We start from the raw sequence: 18,353 nt of genomic DNA on the forward strand, positions 1-18,353 counted from the left end.
AATCTCAGCGCGTCCATGCCTCTAGCGTCGGATCAATATCTCGACCTCTAGTAAGCCTTCTCACAATGGAAAGTGAAACCGCTCAGCCAAGTCTCGATCGGCTTCGTAACGTCGCCATCCAGATCGACAAAGTTTTTTGCACGACCGTCGATGTCAAAAATCCAGCCAGGGATGTTAAGGTTGACAAGCTGGCACTTGGTCGTGTCTTGGAACTTGGTGAGTTGGGCTGATGTACCGACGATATTACCGGCACCCTTGTCGACAGCCTTGCCGGCGAAAAGAGAAGATATGTAATAAGGGGTGCCGTCGGCGGGTATGGTGGCTTCTGCATTGGCGCCGCTTTGGTCGTTGTAGATCCGGAGGGTGATTTGAGGAATGGGAGAGGGGATCGCAGTCACCGCCGTGGTAAAGGCGAGAAGGGTGGCGGCGAGGGTAGTGGTGAGCTGCATTTTGATAGATTTGTTGACGGATTGATGATATTGCAGTGTCTTGTTGAAGAACGTTGGTGTTTGTAGAGAAGTCTGGATTGTGGTGTAGAGTGATGATGCTGTTGGTGAAGGGCTACTAGAAAGAGATGATGTCCTGCTTTATACCCTACATAAGTTGTCTCCAGACTCTCTGTTTTCCCAAATAGGAGCCGGTCGTGACACCGTCCGCTGAGCTATTCGTATACATCGTCAGCGAGTAGCCCGCTCGACGACCGCCTTTTCTCAGCTACATCACAAAGTGACCACCAAATTGGCTTGGGACCTCATATTTCCGCGCACAAAACATCATGTGAGGTTCGATGGGCATCTGTCTTAGTCAAGGTTGGCGTGTGGCACAGTCTTAGGGTAGGACTGCTATGGTCACAGTGGAGATTATTCAGAGCGCCTATTGGGTTTATTTGGTGGAATATACGCATGGAAGTTTCTTACAAAAGATTAAAACTCTTGGAAATATCGATGGCGGAAAATTGATGTGAGAAACGAAATGGCGGTGATCGAAGGCAGAGCTGAAGGTAGCTGAATGTGAACTCAGCCTCTGTGGGGCTCGCATCGTCAGCAAACAAGACCAACGCGCCTCTCTTGGAATGAATCACGAGGTGGCCTGATCAAAAAAAAAAGAGCTTGACGTCTTTCCCCACGACCGACGTAGCTATCTGATTCACAACCTGTTTAGTTCTCTTTAAGGTCTGTGGGTCGCATGCTCGTGATACTGGAGTATCTTCAATGCAACCAGAATTCGCTTATGAAATATGCAAAGTACGGTAACAACAGACTGTTATTATGCAGACTGTAATATATGCAAAGTCAAAATGCATGGATAGCAAAGTCGGCACGCGTGAGGCGCCAGCTGTGCCAGGAATAAACAGAAAGCTACTCCATTGCCCTCTTTTCTCGAATTTCTTACCGTTGGTCTCGAGGTCGATATTGTGAGAACCAAAGACGATAGGTACATATGGCGCTGGCGCATATGTGTCGTTGCGCGGGAAAACCAGGTCTACTTCATAACGCCCGAGGAGTCGCTGACGGCCGCATCTATAGCTCATGTACAGGTCACAAACAATCGGCAAATCCAAAAGACAATGTACATGTAGGAGCGTGCTATGACCGGAAGATCGCGAAGAAGAGGGTGCTGTGGAGGTAATGGCGGAGTGAGGTTGGATAAATCGAAAAATTCGGGGAGTCACAACGCGACTGAAGAAACTGGTTTGGCGGAGCGGACTCTGTGTTGGAAGGGCTTGTGGCTGGACGGACAGTGCGGAGGATGCTCAACGTGAACTAAAAGAAACAGACGGGCAAGATAGGTAGTCTGAACTATGGTCGATGTCGCCGCCAAGGGGCAAGAGCCTGTAGGCAGGATCGAAAAGGGTAAGCTATGTAGCAGGGGTTGATGCCGTTTCAGCCGCGTGGTGGAGAGCGAGGATCGCGGGCGGGTAGGTGGGCAGTTTGAGCGCTTTATGATATTGGAATTAGCTTGTCAAGGGCACGTAACCGCGCATCTCCCTTGAGTAGCACTCTTGTCATCGATTGGACAAGAGGACCCGAGTATTCGAGTCGCCTCACAATGAAGGGAAGTCATAAGATGGGGGAAAGCTTGGAGCAGCGGCTGAATCGATCTTGAGCTCGGAAGGAGTCGGAGATAGCGTTATGGACGCCATAGGCGCACAAGTTCATCTTCCATGATCCTCTCGAGTAATATGATCATGAAGTGGGCCGTCAATACTGATAGCAACCACGTTCATCTTCCGTGCAATTCCGATCAATGTAGGAGTGACAGGATCCACTTGTTGTGCAGAGTTCTTGACAGTGAAGGATGTGGCATGCGTCGTCGCATTGGGGTGATGCCGCTTTCGACGAATCGAGGGAGTTTTTGAAGTAGATGTCCCAGCCCACCTAGTATTGAAGCTAAACCTTACCCTCATCGACGAGGTTCTAGAAAGTCCTGAGTTTCTGACAAGGGCCGTTGCCGGAAAAGTTCCCACATCACAGAATCTATGCGTCCAAGGTGGTGAGGTTGACATCCAGCGAAGAGTGCATATATAGAGTTAGCTCAAAATTCGTGGTAGCGATAATATCTGAAAGGATTTGCGTGGAAGCGTAAATCTCCCGAGGTCGTTACAAGTGAGAACGAGGTCTACATCCGTCACGCTCGGCAGCCCCTGCGCAAGCGATGAGATGCCAGGCGGCCAGCCTGCTGACAGGGACGGAAAAGACAGGTAGCGAGATGAAGCGAGGAGTATTTTGATATTAGGAAGGTTGTAGAGAAATGTCAGGGCGGAAAAACATGAGAGGAAGGATTCAAACTCCACGTGAAGGATCAACATAATGATTAGTACTCTTGCAAGGTACCTTGCTTGATAGCGGCTGATGGCCAATAGAGCTACGCTGCAACAGCGCTTGCGGCTGAACCGCGCCCGCTTAGCATCCGTGCCACTTCCACCAGAGCCGAGCCGACCTTCTTGTTCCTGACATCTCCACTCACGCACCGTTCCCAAGCGTTGTGACTATTGCCCCAGATGCAGGGACAAGCAAGCTATTGTTCCGCGGACGGCATGATTGTGGCTCCACTACCAGCTAGTGAGTTACCTTGACGCGCTCGGGTCAGCCTTTCCCACAATTATCTATGCTGGCTGCGGTCAGGGGCAATGGCCTAGCACCTAGCTTTTCAAACGCTATAGCAGGATAACACAAGTAAGCGACCGACAGACTTCGGCGAAGAGTATAAGAGCTATGGTTTAGAGCGTAGTTGAGTATGCATCTCGTTATCAAAACACCGGACTTATATTACCCTACACTCATTTCGACAAATTTCCTTCTTTGCAATATTGCGAACTTTCAAACCCCCCAAGATGCAGTTGACACACTTCTTCGCCGCTGGCTTTCTTGTAGCATCGGCCTCAGCATGGCCCGCTCACCTTCGTCGAGCTGTTGATTGTGAATTCTCCGTTGTAAATCTCTCTGTACAAACTGCATATGAGACATACACTGACTTCGCACACCCATGTTAAGGCTATAGCTGATGCTGGTACGACTTGTGAGAGCTTTGCAGCTAGCTGGCGCCTGTCCGTCGACGAGCTCGAGCGATTGAATCCCGGCATCAATTGTCCCGATCTAGACTATGACGGTCTGTACTGCGTGGTCGGCACCAACACTGACGATCTAAATACAACTACCACTTCCATGGCTACCGCGACGTCTACAATGACCACTTCGGCAACCACTACCTCCACCCCTTCCACGACTATCAACTCCTCTGCAAGCACGAATGCTTCAACCACGACCACGGCTAGTAATGATGTTGCCACCTCATCTATGTCTTCAGATCTACCGGCATCTACTGATGCTGCTGATTCGCTTAGAGCGCCGGTCGTCGTTGCTGGTATTCTTGGGTGGGCCGCTTTGGTGTTGTAGATGCGATCATACAATTCTGGAAGAAGAAGAACTGGGTAATGATGTCACACGTTGATGAATAGGCGTTCAAACTCCCCAACCTACCTAGCTAGGCATGGTCACGAACTGCAACAGACTTTACTATGTAGCTACTTGTCAGCAGATCATCAGCTGCAACAAGATCACTCTTGCCGACGTTGTGAAGTGAAACAATGAAGACGGTTCAAACTGCCAAAGCATGTGGCCAGAGACTACCGTTTGCATTGGTGTTTCGATGGTTCGAAAAAGTTCGATACACGTATCTACTTACTCAATATGATAAACAAAAGACGAAAGCATGTGCCAAGGATCACTCGCGTTTAGATGACTAATGACATCTAGAGACCTTAACAAGGAAGTCATCCGCCGATTTCCAAAACCATTCACGTTCACTTTCTTTTTCTCTCTACTTTACTTACTTCACAGTCTTACACTCTGGCACTTCCTTGTGTCCATCATTCTTTGAACATTGATTTCCCTCAAGGCCCAGATCTAGTAGTCTCGTAGTAACGTTGTGCGGTACAAATAGCGTCTATGCAGCATCTGTCCTACAATTGTGCAGCCTCCTGAGTACTGGTTGTTTGTTTACGATCACTTGGCCTGACTGGAAACTTTTTGTTGTGTGATCAAGGCAGACGCGCATCAATCGAGTTGGATACTCGTTTTGGACCTATACAGTCACTGCGTGCGCGCTTCTGTGGATTGGTTCCCCAAGGTACACGAAAATATGTGATTTAATACGTACAGCAGGAAAACATCCCATGAGAGTCGACTGGTGCGTAATACTGTAGTCAGTAACGTACAGGGAGGCTCTTCTCTGAGCTCCAGAATATACCGGCGTCAGGCTGGAGCCTAGTGTATAGACAACGAAAACCACGAGTACATTGCGGCGAACACCCTGAGTAAATTCGTATTGTGGTACAACACTATGCTTTTGAACTGCGAGTATCGCTGATATCATATCCATCATAAGGGTCGTAATCCCATACCCCAAAAACGCCATCTATCCATATGTGCTCATCAAAGCATGTTTTTTATCGCTCTTAACGACTCCAGAACTTCTAGCAGAAAAATTACTGTGCGGCGGGAGCAGCATTGTTCGAAGTCTTTCCGTTGGTGATCTTAGGACCAACGACGGCCTCCTCAAGTGCTCGCTTTACATCGGCAACAAGATCCGCCTCATCCTCAACACCGCAACTAATGCGGACGAGGTCGTCAAAGACACCAGCGGCTTCACGCTGCTCCTTAGGAATACCGCCGTGTGTCATGGCACTGGGTACCTCGACCAAAGATTCAACGCCACCAAGCGACTCAGCCAGCGTGAAGATCTTGGTTGCTTGGCAGAAGCGCTCTGCAGCTGCGTGGCCGCCCTGGATACGGAATGACAGCATACCGCCACCCATTCCATCGCGGTGCTGCTTCAATGCAATGTGGTGTTGTGGGTGAGAAGGCAGACCAGGGTAGTTGACGGATACGACGTGTGGTGAGGCTTCGAGGGCCTTCGCAACACCTGTAGCGTTTTTGGTAGCTTCCCGAGCACGGAGATGCAGGGTCTTGAGACCGCGGTGTGCGAGCCAGCAGTCGAATGCCGAGGGAACAGCACCAATGGCGTTCTGTAGGAAAGACAGACGCTCATATAGCTCATCCGAGTTGAAGGCCGCAGCGCCCATGACAACATCGGAGTGTCCGTTGATGTACTTGGTGACTGAATGTACCACGATATCGGCGCCATGGTCCAAGGGATTCTGAACGTACGGGCTCATGAAGGTGTTGTCCACAACCACCATGATGCCGTGCTGATGCGCAATCGTCGAGATCTTGCGGATATCCACCAGCGTCAGGGTAGGGTTAGACGGCGACTCGATCCAGATGAGCTTTGTGTTGGGGCGAATGAGCTCAGCGATGTCAATCTCGATGCTCGGGCTGAATGTAACCTTGACATCGTGGGTCAGGGCTACCTTGGTAAAGTAGCGGTGGGTTCCTCCGTAGACGTCTGAGACGGAAACAACGTGGGAGCCAGCCGCGAGCGATTGGAGGATATTGGCCGTGGTAGCAGAACCTGAGGAGAATGCAAGCGCATAGCGGGCATGTTCGAGGGCGGCGACAGCTTTCTCAAAGTTGTCTCTGGAAGCGCGTTAGTAATGAAAGTGTAGAAAGTGATCGCAGACACATACCGGTTGGGGTTCGAGGATCGCGAGTACTCGTACTCGCCTATTGGCTTCCCAACGGCGGTTTGCGCAAATGTTGTCGACAGCGAGATCTGCCTCGGTCAGCTACGCACCCTTCAGACAATAAGTCGGCAGTACGTACAGGTTCAATTACAGCTCCCGTGACAGGGTCGTGAGGACTTCCGGCGTGTACGGCGAGCGTACCGAATCTGTGGACTGGTGATGGCGCGCGTGGCGGGGTGTCAATGGGGTGCTCGGGGACCGTCATCTTGCTCTGGTGAATGCTCTCTGGACAGCCGAGTCGACTTGGTGGTATAAAAGAACTTGAATTCAAAAATGTAGTGAGAGCAGAATAATTCAGAACAAAGTTCAGACCTCCGAGGTGTTGACGTCTATGGATGATTTATTGTTCTAGCGACGAATCCTAGCGCGCTTTCTATCGGTGGTGCCGTCGACCGTGATGGCGCGAAAGAGAATAATTCTTTCTGGCAGAATTTCCTTTCAAAGTGGAGATGAAAGCAAGGGGGATGATTCTTCGTGACTCCCAGCTTCTTATACCCAACAGGCCCCGTCCAATGTCTGGTATTTCTCAGCAACAGATTAATCAGACGGCGTTGGCTCTCCAACCGTGGCATGTACAGCTCGGCCCAGCGCGCGTTGGTTTCGTGAGCAAGCGGCGATGGTGTCATAGTATTCTCCGACCCGCCTTGTGACGGCCTTGGCAGCAGCAGATTACACATCGCGCTGCGGCCGCCACCAAGGACAGAAGGTTGTTCGGGCGAGATGCTGTATACGATTTAGAATACGTAAGCACGTTTCATCAATACAAGCTAGAGACATATGATTCGCATCGTAATGTGATTCAAGTGTGGAGTTATCAATGTGTCTATGAGTGCGCGAATGTCTATGGGTATCTCGGGGTATCATGGTGATGCTTAGTATGTATCCTCCTCTGGTCTGCTCTTGAGTTTCACGTATCCACTTATGCCTTTCTTTCGCGCTGTCTGCTCGCTCTCAGAAGCATCCCCTTTCCGTGATAGCAAAGGCCTTCCGTTTGTCGTAGTAGACGTGAGGTAGCTGCGTCCATCATCTAAACCTGTATTACCACGCCTTTTCTCGCCAACTACAACCGGGTCTTCAGCGATCAGGTTCTCCATATCTTCCCATTCCTTCTGGTTAAGCACGTCCCATTCTTGTGCTTGTTGCTCAGCAAGTAAGAACCCTTTCAGCTCGTCAACGATCTTCGTCGGAGACAAGCCCCATCCGCTGATGTATTGGGCGTTCTCGGCAATGCCGAGAAAGGAATGTGAAGTGGCATGCGAAAGTTGTCCGAAGCCTACAGGCGACTTGCGAAGAATCGATCTAGAAGACTTTGAAGCGGTAATGTCTTTGTCGAATGGGTTCTCAAGACGCTGGGGATTGTATGACTCTTGTGCGATCAGTAACCGATACAGATTGCGACCTATCGAACAGGTATCTTCCCACTGTTTGAAGCTTTCCTTCATGCCCTGTGTTCGGCATAGCCAGGCAACATTGTACGCAAGCAGGGATACGCCTTCGATGAAGGACGAGTATGCAGGAGGATCTTCTGCAGAGAGATGACTCAATGGGCGATCGACGAACAGTGCGCGTGGCTTCGGAAGATGTACACGCATATCGAGTGTGCGCGAGGCTTCTGGACTAGCGCTCGATGAATGCGACGGTGTTGAGCCAGGGAAAGGTACTTTTTTACCCTGGTATGAAGATGCTGGACTAAAGATGGTTGGTTGAGGATAGTCACTATGGGGCAATGTGATTTCGGCTGGGAGGCGGATACCCAGATAGGCAGCGACTCGAACGAGGAGTTGGGCTACGGCAGCCAGAGAGGCGGATAGGCCGTCAGGTGCGACATCTTTCCGATTATTAGCATACTGTCTCAGTAGGTGTGACAGAAACTTACCGTTCAGGTCTCGTAGATCATGAATCCGCAGGCGCGTGCCAGGCCCTATATTAAAGACCTCTTTAATGCTACCGTCTCTAGTCTTTCGTCGCTGCATCTTAAGTCCTGCGAGTTTCGCAGCAGTCGTGCATAGCTGCATGCGCAGGTCTATGGTATCGTGATGCATCTTGTCCGCATTGTAGTCGGACCTCTTGACTCTCTGTTGCACCTTATCCAGTTCATTCGCCCGCCGCGACTCGATGCCGTAAGTGGCGGATGAGAGGTCCGACTTCCTCTGCGCGTTCGCCGCACGCTTCGCCTCAAGCTGCTTCCTTGTGGCCTCCATCTGCTGTCGAAGCTGATCAGCGTGCTTTGATATCATTCCTAATCGCTCTTGAATTTCCACCGTTTCTGCTTTCGTCCGCTGCCAGTTTAGATTGTTCGTACATTCCTGCCGGTCAACCAAGAGGCCTCCTTTCGAGTCGGTGAGGGAAACATGCTGGATCGCCTTATCTTCCGAACCATTTACGATGGCCTTGACGTGTTTCTCGACGGCATCGCGGTCTATCAGCGTCTTTGCGAGTTGGATGCGGGGCTGTTCGAGGTACGAGCGGGCGCAGGTCATGCAGTGGAGCGGCTGGCTCAGGCTGCCTTCTCTCCCACAAATATCGCACTCCATGGTTGAGTGAGAATGATGCTATGTGATTTCGCCTCCAGAAAAGTCGTAGGATGGTAGGTCTGGAAGGTACAGCGAGACCATGGTTGGAGTGATTCGTCGAGGGGGTTGGCGAGTGCCTATGTATCCATGGGGATCGGCCAGTAGGGTGTCCAGTGAATATATATGCTTCGTGAATGTTGCAGCCCTTGTTTGAAGTAAGGCATAGATCAAGCAGTCAGACCAAGGTGAGTGAAAAGGCTGTGTGACCGAGACGGTGCTTAGGCAGAGGCGCGAGTCGCGAGTCAGACGCTCCTTCCAACGTCATGCCGCGACTGACCAAAACGAACCGCGCTAGTGCACGTGCAAATGGCATACCTGGGCAAGCATCCATCACCCTTTACTGCTGCAATCTTTAGTCTCATAAAGCTGACTTCACGCGTCGAATATCCTCTTGATGATGATAATAAGACGCGGTCGCGATCACTCCACTTACCCACAGCACTGACCGCCGCCAAAGGCATCGTCAATGACCAGAACTTCCGACGACGAACCTGAATCATCTCTTCCGTCTCGCGCTTTGCCAATATTCCCTTCCTCGCCTCCAATACTGACCCAGCTACCAAAAATTATCAAGATGGATGCAGACCCGGCTTGCAAGTCAGAGCCGTCCTTCACTCAGGATGCCCAACCAATGCGGCCAGCGAGAAGACGTGTGAACTCAGACGACACAGAGCGTCCACCTTCAGCCCAGCGTACGCAAGATGAGGTCGATGGCCAGGCTGATGCGAACGCTGGAGAGCAAACAGAGGATGAAGATAGTGACCCTGCAGGAAGGATCGAGGATTTTGACTGGGAAGATCTCCACGTTCGGTACCACGAGGCTATGAATGGTTGCCACAACGAAGAGTCGGAACTGATGCAGGAATGGGAAAGTCTTATGGCTGTACTACTATCCCTATCTGATTCCTATTTCTAGTACTAACGGCCTTTCCAGTACTTCCGTATCTGGGCAAATTCAGGACTTGAGCATGAGACTGGTCGGACCTACTCAAGGTAAACATACCTTCTGCAAAGTCGTGTAGCCTACTGACCATTTGCATCAGGCTTCGTACACGCATGGCTTATGTTCAGAACGCTGAAGAAGAGTTAGAGAAGAAGCGAAATCACTGTACGATTCATTGGATGTCCTTTCGTCACCTCTGCACAGCTAACATGTAGCAGACATCAGCGTGGTCAAAGCCTTCGAGAGTGCGCTCAACCTCCTCAAAGCCAACGGCATTGGTCGTTGATGCTCATCAACCTAGGCGTCATCTATCTTGCTCATCATCCACCGCAACCAGCAGTCTTACAGCGCCTTCCACGCTCCGACATCGTAATGTCACTGCTGCCTTCGTCTAGCCCCCCAACGTATGCTTCATCAACGATGCATCCAATGCGTTGCTCTATAATGTAACCATCTTTCCCAATACCGAGAACGACCATGTTGGAGAGATTCAGTCGCGACACACGATACCCGTCCGATAAATCATTTGAAAGACATTCATTGCCAGGTGTCTGCTCTATCTAAAACCCTAAATCAGCCGCTCAAGATTCTATTCGAAATGCACCGCCTTTTGCCAAGGTCTATACATGGTCCCCATGCCCTCCGTAGATGCGCTAAACAATGAGATGCCCATGCCCTTTTCATGCGAGGTATACCAGAAATGGTCCAAACGTGGTCCAAGCTTGTGATGGTGATGATGTGGCGAGTATTTCGTCTATAGAAGAGGGTTGGAGCGGTACTCGGGCACGACGCCGTTTGTTTGCGACTTCTCAGCCTGGTTCTCCGTCTCGAGTTCGTTGCCGACGCTGTCATCTTGCTCGGCAAGCCATTTCTCCGCCTCGAGAGCGGCAATGCAGCCAGATCCTGCACTGGTGATAGCCTGACGATACCGCTTGTCCTGAACATCACCAGCCGCGAAGACACCCTCGACACTTGTAAGACCTTCTCCGGGCTTGGTGATCAAGTAACCGTCCTCGTCCATATCAAGCTGTCCCTTAAACAGCTCTGTGGCGGGGTCGTGTCCGACCGCGTAGAACAGACCCTTTGCCTCAAGGGTCTGCTCCTCCTTTGTGACATTGTTCTTGACCACTAGTTGTGTCATCAGACCGTTCTTCTTCTCCTCGCCCTTGATCTCGCTCGCGCTGGTGTTGTACAGGATCTCGATCTTGGGGTGCGTTGTCAACCGGCGGGCGTTTGTTCGGCTGGCACGTAGCTGGTCCCTTCGTACGAGCACAGTAACCTTGCTCGCCTTCTTGGTGAGGTACAAGGCCTCCTCGACTGCCGAGTCACCACCTCCGATAACGACCAGTGGCTGCTCGCGGAACATGGGGAGGGAACCATCGCATACGGCGCATGCGGATACACCGTTACCCCAGTACTTGTCCTCGCCCTTAAGATCTAACCTCCTAGCCTTTGCGCCGGTCGCGATGATCAGAGCATCAGCGGTGTGTTCCTCCTCCTCGATCTCCTCCTCGTCACCCATGGGGTGTAACCAGTACTTGAAGGGGCGCGCTTTTAGGTCGACCTTCGCGACGGTCTGGGAGATGATTTCGGTGCCACAGGCTTCAGATTGTTCGCGCATTTGCTCCTACAGGCTTTTAGTACTAGTTTGCGCGTGGCTATCGCGTAATGTTACTGACCATGAGCTTTCCGCCTCCAATCTTGGTGAAACCGGGGAAGTTCTCGACTTCGTCTGTTGTGGTCAATTGACCACCTGCGGCAATACCGAGAGCCATGAATCCCTCGTACATGACGGCTGCGCATTGTTAGCATACTGCTGGAAATAGTCAAGAGACAGCGTCTTACGGTTCAGATCGGCTCGTGCGGCATAGATAGCTGCGGTATGGCCTGCTGGCCCCGAGCTGTGCACGTTAGCATTCTTCTCCTGTTTGCGCCGCTGATTGCAAAGCTTACCCAATGACTGCAAACTGTTAGCACTCTTCCAGTCACAAGATACTTGAGCACAACTCACTGACTAGTTTTGAATGCATGTTTCGCGACTGTAGTTTTGAAAAGGTCGATGCAGTCGAGAGCCCCGCTACTGGTGATACGCGCTGATTATGCGATGCCGCAGCAGCGATGGGTACGGAGAATAAGGATAGATTGCGGGGGGAAGAGGCCCTTCGAAAGATTGATGCGAACACTTTGGCGGCGTGTGCGAAAGTTCGCGTGTCGCGTGCAAGATGTGGCTGCGGGCGTGCGGGTCGTGTGCGGGATAGTGGGATGCGAAAGAAGGTGCCTTATGAGAGAGGGATCAAGTGGCAGAGAAGGAGCTGGAAAAACGGTTTTGATGTTGCCGCAGCCGGTTCGCAATTAGTGGGCGTTGTCTTTCTAGCTTCGGAGGGTCCGCGATATTGGTGGATGACGGCGAGCCGAGGCGTGGTGGGGGTTTTCAAGATGCAGATCGGGCTCAATTCTGAGTTGCAGTCAATACACAAGCACTTCAGTATAAAAAAGAAGACAGCGCGATAGAGAAAGAAGAATTCGAGAGTAGAACACACCTTATTTGCAAGTATAGCACATGTCAGAAGAAGGGAGATTTCTGCTTGCAAAGAAAAAAGTCGGCTGCTTGCTTTCGATCTACGCCATCGGCGGCCGGGGTCTCATTCTTAGAAATCGACCTGTACTAGACCCACGTTCCACGCAGTCCACGCATCTTGGACATCTCGCCCTCAAATGTCCGATGCTGACACGCTTATGCGCGACACGATGCGGCTCCCGAATCAGGGACCTCGGCAGACTTGTTCAGGAGTACTGGCCGGATTGTCACAGTTTCGTCCGGTCATGACCGTGGTCTGGAGAGGCGAGTATTTGAATGATTACAGTTCGTGCATGTTCTGGAGCCGCACACGTCACGCTTCACTTTCTATCTTCGTATATCGGCCCCGCGCTTGGAAGGAGCATCTCAAGTCCGTTGTGGTCTTGCAACGCTGCTATCTAATCTTCTGCGCCTGGACGCTTTCTGAGATTCTCCACATTGTAGAGCATGTCTCGCACTGCTTTGTCATCTGCAAGCAGCTTGTCACCACCCTGCTCGAAGATCTTCAGCATGTTTGCCAGCTCAGGATCTTCGTGCCATCCGCCAGCTTGCTGTCTGGCGAGGCATCGCAATCTTGGCACCTTGTATACATGTTAGTTGTCGGCTGCGAAGTACTTCTGAGCTTGGTTACGTACTTTGTCTTCCCGAACTTCAGTCGTTGAGCCTGGCTTTTGGACGCTGTCGATCGAGACGGCGAGTTTCAGCGACCCTGTAGAGGTGTGTATAATGGCAACACCAAGTGCGTTACCGCTCAATGGGATGGAATTTCCCAAGGTGGATACACCTAGTGTGAAGCCGAATAGCGCGGGTACACCCTCGCACGCCACGAGGATAGTTTCAGCCTACCGAAAATCAGAACGAAACTAGAAGGACTGAGGCTCAGTGGCACTTACCCCGTCTCTAGTTGGTAAACTCCAAATGCCCGTAACCGCAACTTTGAAAGTCGCAGACTCTACACCTGCCAGAACCAAGCCACGCTCCTGGAGATGGGCAAAGGCGAGATCTCGGATGGCCAGCTTCTCTCTCAAAAGACCATTTTGCCAGTCCCAGACAAACAAGTGATCGTCACCACCACCAGATACAAGTTGACCAGACTGTGTGAAGCAAAGTCTGCTTACGAACGCCTCGTGGCCGAAGCAGAAGCCCTCAATAATATGTGCTTGCGGCGGGCCTCTTGAGATTCTGATATGCTCGTCTCGATCTGCTGTGATGATGTAGCTTCGGCCCTCTACCTTTGTATAAACGACATCCGTGAGCATAGAAACGTGACCAAGGAGCAACTCGTGCTTGAATCGCATAGGCTCTTTGGATTTCGCTGGTCCCTTCGCTTTCTGCTTAAGCTGCTCTTCGAGAGTCTTCCTATTTCTACCAGAATGAACGGTCAGGGTAGTGGCGGAAGGCATCCATTCTTTCTGGTCCGGCTGTGCAGTCGCTGGTGTTTCAGATGGCTCTTCTACTTTATCGTCGTCAGGTGATGGGAGAAGTGGAAGTGCATACACATCGCCAAACTTGTCTGCACACAAGATAGTCGTGTTATCGGATGTAAGAATGATCGAAGAAGGTCGTCTCGACATGCACCTTCTCCAGGTCAATCTTTGAATTGGCCTTGCGTCTTTTGCTTCTTACCTTTCGCTAAGTTGCTGCAGTCGGTTCTGTGAATCGATCTGGAAGACGCGAATGCATTTGTCTTCACCAGTTATGCCAACCAAGTATTGTCCATCGCTTGAAAGAATGAGACTGGAAAAATTCGACTTCTGCTCCTTCGGTTGTTCCAATTTGATGCGTTTTCCTGGTCGCTCTTCGGAATCGCCCTCCTGCTGATCCTGCTCATGTTAGCGATGCGCAACCACTTCTTCTACCAAGTCGAATGCCACAACATTGACACATGATGTTTATCACGTCATCACTCACTTCAATCTGATTGTCTTGCGGTGGCCATGTCGTCGTTGCCCCACGACTGGAATGAGCTACGATCTTGGAGCCGCTCGCACCGAATATCACCCACTCTCCCGCAGATTCTGAGCTGTGCGCTACAATGCACTGGTAGGGAACAGACATGATGTTTGCGTCGGACACTGCCTGGTGGAGTTGATACTACTTTTCTATGAGGCTCAGAATGCGCTAGCGCGTTACGCGAGCAGGGGCCACCCACAGCGGACGACTTTGATTTTCGCTCGGTCGAACTTTCTCTTCCTTAAACCATCAACAACACCCAAACTAAGACCTTAAACATCCCTTTGCGTCACCGAACACAATGGGGGGCAAGAAAGAATCCAAGGCCGCTTACTTCGAGAAGCTCGAGGCTCTCCTCAAGGAGTACAAGAGCATCTTCATCGTCACCGTTGACAATGTCTCGTCGCAGCAGATGCACGAGATCCGTCAGTCGCTCCGCGGCGAGGGTGTCGTCCTCATGGGAAAGAACACCATGGTCCGCCGTGCTCTGAAGGGTCTTATCAACGACTACCCCGAGTACGAGCGTCTCCTTCCCCACGTCAAGGGTACGTCTTCCGATCCACGCGACCGCCGCGCACGGCATTGACAAAACTATAGGCAACGTCGGTTTCGTCTTCACCAACGCCGACCTCAAGGACACCCGTGAGAAGATTCTCTCCAACCGTGTCGCTGCCCCCGCTCGTGCCGGTGCCGTCGCCCCCGGCGATGTCTACATTCCCGCCGGAAACACGTAAGAACATACCTTGTGCAAATCATGCAGCAGACAATTGACATATGGCAGTGGTATGGAACCCGGAAAGACCTCTTTCTTCCAGGCTCTCGGTGTCCCCACCAAGATTGCCCGTGGTACCATCGAAATTACCTCCGACTTGAAGCTCATCGAGGCCGGTAACAAGGTCGGTGCCTCCGAGGCTACCCTGCTCAACTTGTTGAACATCTCTCCCTTCACCTACGGTATGGGTATCTTCCAGATCTACGACAACGGCCAGACCTTCGATGCCTCCGTCTTGGACATCGAGGAGTCCCAGCTGCTCAAGGCTTTCTCCTCTGCCATCGCCACCATTGCCAGTATCTCCTTGGCCACCGGCTTCCCCACTCTGCCTTCCGTCATGCACTCCGTTGTCAACTCCTACAAGAAGGTTCTCTCTGTTGCCATTGAGACCGACTACGAGTGGGAGGAGATCGCCGAGCTCAAGGACCGCATCGCCAACCCCGACAAGTACGCTTCCGCTGGCCCTGCCGCGGCTGCTACTTCCGGTGGTGACGCCCCTGCCGCCAAGGAGGAGGCCAAGGAAGAGGAGAAGGAGGAGTCTGAGGATGAGGACATGGGCTTCGGTCTCTTCGACTAAGCTACTCACGTTTGCGATGACACTTCTTGAGAGATATCGGCATGACTACGGTCTGTCGAAGCACGTCTTCATGATATAGACAGTCAACGACAATACGATCAGATGAACTCGAACAAATGTAATGCTCGTGATGCTCACAAAGCGTCTGCGTCAGGACATACACCTGGTAAGCCCACCCTCCTTCCACCGTCGCGCTGCTATGATTATTATCGCTTTTTAACCCTGATTCACTATGAGGATCAAAAACAACAACAACACTCTAATTTTTTAATGAGCAACCCTTGTTCCAGTCACTCGTTCTCTACATATAACAAGGCTCGAAACTGACTTTACAACAGATCTACTCTTTGCTCCCACATCTCGGTGTCCCGCAACCGTTGACGCATCAATTTAACTGTAGCTCACCCAGTCTTCGCCAGACATCCCGCCTTTTCTAGGTCTATACGCACCCAGAAGCACTTCCACAATGCCTTGCCTCCCAAGCTTTTGCACACGCTCTCGCTTTGTACATTGCCCGTGTACACATCTGCGTGCGACCATGCGTTCCCGTCGTGGTCTACTGCTAATCCTGGCGCATGCTGTCGGAACAACTTTGCCGCAACAGCCTTCGCTATCCCCTTGCCTCGATATGCCTCTTCTGTATGTAAGGTAACAAGAGACCCATCTAATCCGAGAAATGTCCACGCTACAGCAGCATCTGTTTCTTCTTCAAACACACCAACACTTTTTAGTGACATCAGTGTCTTCGTTGTACGTGGAATAGTTGTTCGGGCCTTGACAAGGTCGATGTCTTGCTCGCGCATATCCCCCCATCGCAAGCCCTGTGGCAGCTCTCGCGTTTCTGGTAAATCAGAGAGCTTGAACAAGAACTTGTTCAACTCGGCATCAGGGCCCGGAAGCTCATCTCGTAGAACTCCTGCTTCGCGAAGGATTTCGAGTACATCGCAATGAACCGCACCTAACGTAACGACCTTCGGCATAAGGAGATGTCGCATATATGTTCCTGGTGATATTTTGTATGCGCCATCAGCTGGTGGGGTTGGATGTTCTTCTTCGTGCTGCTTTGCCAACTCCAGAGCAGGAAGATTATCGGAGCGCATCGGTGGGGTGGGAAGTGTAGCCATGTAGTCCAATAATGCCATCACCGCCTTCTTATCCTCCTGTCGAAATTTTGGTGTCAAGTTTGAGCGAAGAGGCTGTTCTGCGCTACTGAAAATCCACAGTTCAGTTTCTGGCCGCATGGATCGGTCGAGGTATGCTGCTGCCCAACATTCTGGGATTTCAGAGGCCGATGGAGGGAATGTGGCGATTATGTGGGCGTGCTCAGTTCGGTTGGGGTGTTGGATTCTGTAGACGAGATTGACGCTGTATGGTAGAGCGGATTTCAGGGCGCGCTGTATGATGGGTGACGAGGCAGGGTGGGCGTGGGCTTTCATTTTTGGCCTCGATAACACTGAAAGGCTAGGAATGCAAGCACATGTGATGATAACCAGCCAGCTTTTTCAAAGTCAAGACAGGTAGTTATGGAAGCTCTTGAGTCACGACGTAATGCTTGTAGTTATGTACCTTCCGTGTTGGGATTGATTGATGACTAAGACCTGTGTTGTTTAGACGAAGCCTTCCAGGCTTGATCAAGCTTCAACTTCCTATACCCCTTTCCTGACTCCTGGCAAGACGTCACATCTCGCCAATCAATTGTATGTCTTCTTTGTCAACAATATCGATATATACACCCATGGTAACCTCTGAGCTGACCGCCGCTTGAATTTCTTCCTTGGATATCTTCGCCATAGCCGTGATATCGCGAACGTCTCGCTCATCTTTCAAGGAACAGCAAACGACCTTCACCTCGCATCCACGTCCACATCCACATCCACATTCCACTACGCACTGCAACTGTTTTGACCAAACCAACCACATCTCACTGTAAACTTAATCTGCTCTTGAACAGTATCCTGCGAGATTGTGCGCTCATAGTCTCTTGTTGACCCCCTTGCGTCCCGGCAGACACCGCACATATTGGGCTTCCCTCCATTCTCTATGCCAACTTCGTTCATGGTACCGCCGATGTCATTGCACATTGAAACGGCGTGCATATCGCGCCAGACATCGAGGTTACTGGTTCCGGACCAGGTGTAGTAGATGGCACAATCTTTGGCGAGAGCCAGGATGGGGGCCACGAGGATGAGAGTGGTGGTTGATAGTAGGTGCCTGGGGGACTGGTTAGTGACCGAGACTATACGAGGCTCTCTACAACCATAGACTTACATGGTGGCAGGCAAGGATCAGCAACTCGATACAAGTCCAGCAGGGTAGCAGGTAGAGAACTAGCCTAAGTATTGAGTTGGGTATAGACAAGACTGTTCAAAGTTTGTTAGTCCATTTGCTTCGTTATATACGGACTCTTGCTCGGCTTAGACACTATTATTATCCCTAACGGAAGACTTCCGTGCGATCCTTTTCGGTCATTCAATAGGGCCGTTTACGGTCATTACATAGGTATCTACTGCCTCTTGTAGCCATATCTTGGAACTATCTAGTGGCGCCTACGTGTGTTGGATATCAGAGCTGTACCATGGTATCAACTAAATGTAGCATTCTACGGGGTACTTGCGAAGAATCTTGATGAAGAATCTTGACTTGATGTCCTGCAAAAGATACCTAGACACTTTCTCAATAACCTCCTATCTAGAGACTTGCAATGCCCTAAATGCGCTAGATACTACGATGTTACCGTGTACGTCACACGGAGTCACGACAAGCGCAACGGATGATTAGAATAAAGTCAGGTAATTGTCACGCTTACAACTCA

The 18,353-nt window shown here is 51.0% G+C and overlaps 8 protein-coding genes across 8 annotated transcripts; 2 read left to right on the forward strand and 6 right to left on the reverse strand.

Moving 5' to 3' along the window:
- Positions 1 to 47: 47 nt before the first annotated feature.
- J4E82_008291 (uncharacterized protein) lies at positions 48 to 449 on the reverse strand (the record flags this gene model as incomplete). Its single annotated transcript, XM_051734525.1, has 1 exon — positions 48 to 449. The coding sequence occupies one exon, from the start codon at positions 447 to 449 to the stop codon at positions 48 to 50; it is 402 nt and encodes a 133-aa protein (XP_051585704.1).
- A 4,538-nt stretch (positions 450 to 4,987) lies between these two features.
- On the reverse strand, positions 4,988 to 6,350 carry CYS3 (cystathionine gamma-lyase cys3; the record flags this gene model as incomplete). The annotated part of the gene is made up of 3 exons (XM_051734526.1): positions 4,988 to 6,038; positions 6,089 to 6,174; positions 6,225 to 6,350. 3 exons carry the CDS (start codon positions 6,348 to 6,350, stop codon positions 4,988 to 4,990), a joined length of 1,263 nt encoding a protein of 420 aa, XP_051585705.1.
- Positions 6,351 to 7,017: 667 nt separating this feature from the next.
- J4E82_008293 (uncharacterized protein) lies at positions 7,018 to 8,679 on the reverse strand (the record flags this gene model as incomplete). Its single annotated transcript, XM_051734527.1, has 2 exons — positions 7,018 to 7,973; positions 8,022 to 8,679. The coding sequence occupies 2 exons, from the start codon at positions 8,677 to 8,679 to the stop codon at positions 7,018 to 7,020; spliced, it is 1,614 nt and encodes a 537-aa protein (XP_051585706.1).
- A 613-nt stretch (positions 8,680 to 9,292) lies between these two features.
- On the forward strand, positions 9,293 to 9,947 carry J4E82_008294 (uncharacterized protein; the record flags this gene model as incomplete). The annotated part of the gene is made up of 2 exons (XM_051734528.1): positions 9,293 to 9,590; positions 9,880 to 9,947. 2 exons carry the CDS (start codon positions 9,293 to 9,295, stop codon positions 9,945 to 9,947), a joined length of 366 nt encoding a protein of 121 aa, XP_051585707.1.
- Positions 9,948 to 10,415: 468 nt separating this feature from the next.
- On the reverse strand, positions 10,416 to 11,691 carry CYS9 (Thioredoxin reductase; the record flags this gene model as incomplete). The annotated part of the gene is made up of 4 exons (XM_051734529.1): positions 10,416 to 11,288; positions 11,341 to 11,456; positions 11,507 to 11,621; positions 11,677 to 11,691. 4 exons carry the CDS (start codon positions 11,689 to 11,691, stop codon positions 10,416 to 10,418), a joined length of 1,119 nt encoding a protein of 372 aa, XP_051585708.1.
- A 946-nt stretch (positions 11,692 to 12,637) lies between these two features.
- Positions 12,638 to 14,297, reverse strand: TRM82 (tRNA (guanine-N(7)-)-methyltransferase non-catalytic subunit trm82; the record flags this gene model as incomplete). Its single annotated transcript, XM_051734530.1, has 5 exons — positions 12,638 to 12,820; positions 12,875 to 13,081; positions 13,133 to 13,817; positions 13,866 to 14,062; positions 14,151 to 14,297. 5 exons carry the CDS (start codon positions 14,295 to 14,297, stop codon positions 12,638 to 12,640), a joined length of 1,419 nt encoding a protein of 472 aa, XP_051585709.1.
- A 196-nt stretch (positions 14,298 to 14,493) lies between these two features.
- J4E82_008297 (uncharacterized protein) lies at positions 14,494 to 15,541 on the forward strand (the record flags this gene model as incomplete). Its single annotated transcript, XM_051734531.1, has 3 exons — positions 14,494 to 14,737; positions 14,790 to 14,922; positions 14,974 to 15,541. The coding sequence occupies 3 exons, from the start codon at positions 14,494 to 14,496 to the stop codon at positions 15,539 to 15,541; spliced, it is 945 nt and encodes a 314-aa protein (XP_051585710.1).
- Positions 15,542 to 15,942: 401 nt separating this feature from the next.
- J4E82_008298 (uncharacterized protein) lies at positions 15,943 to 16,977 on the reverse strand (the record flags this gene model as incomplete). Its single annotated transcript, XM_051734532.1, has 1 exon — positions 15,943 to 16,977. One exon carries the CDS (start codon positions 16,975 to 16,977, stop codon positions 15,943 to 15,945), a length of 1,035 nt encoding a protein of 344 aa, XP_051585711.1.
- Positions 16,978 to 18,353: the final 1,376 nt, after the last annotated feature.

The sequence above is a fragment of the Alternaria postmessia genome (assembly GCF_024291825.1).
Source record: "Alternaria postmessia strain BMP 2775 chromosome Unknown scaffold_65, whole genome shotgun sequence".
NCBI classification, from domain to species: Eukaryota; Fungi; Ascomycota; class Dothideomycetes; order Pleosporales; family Pleosporaceae; genus Alternaria; species Alternaria postmessia.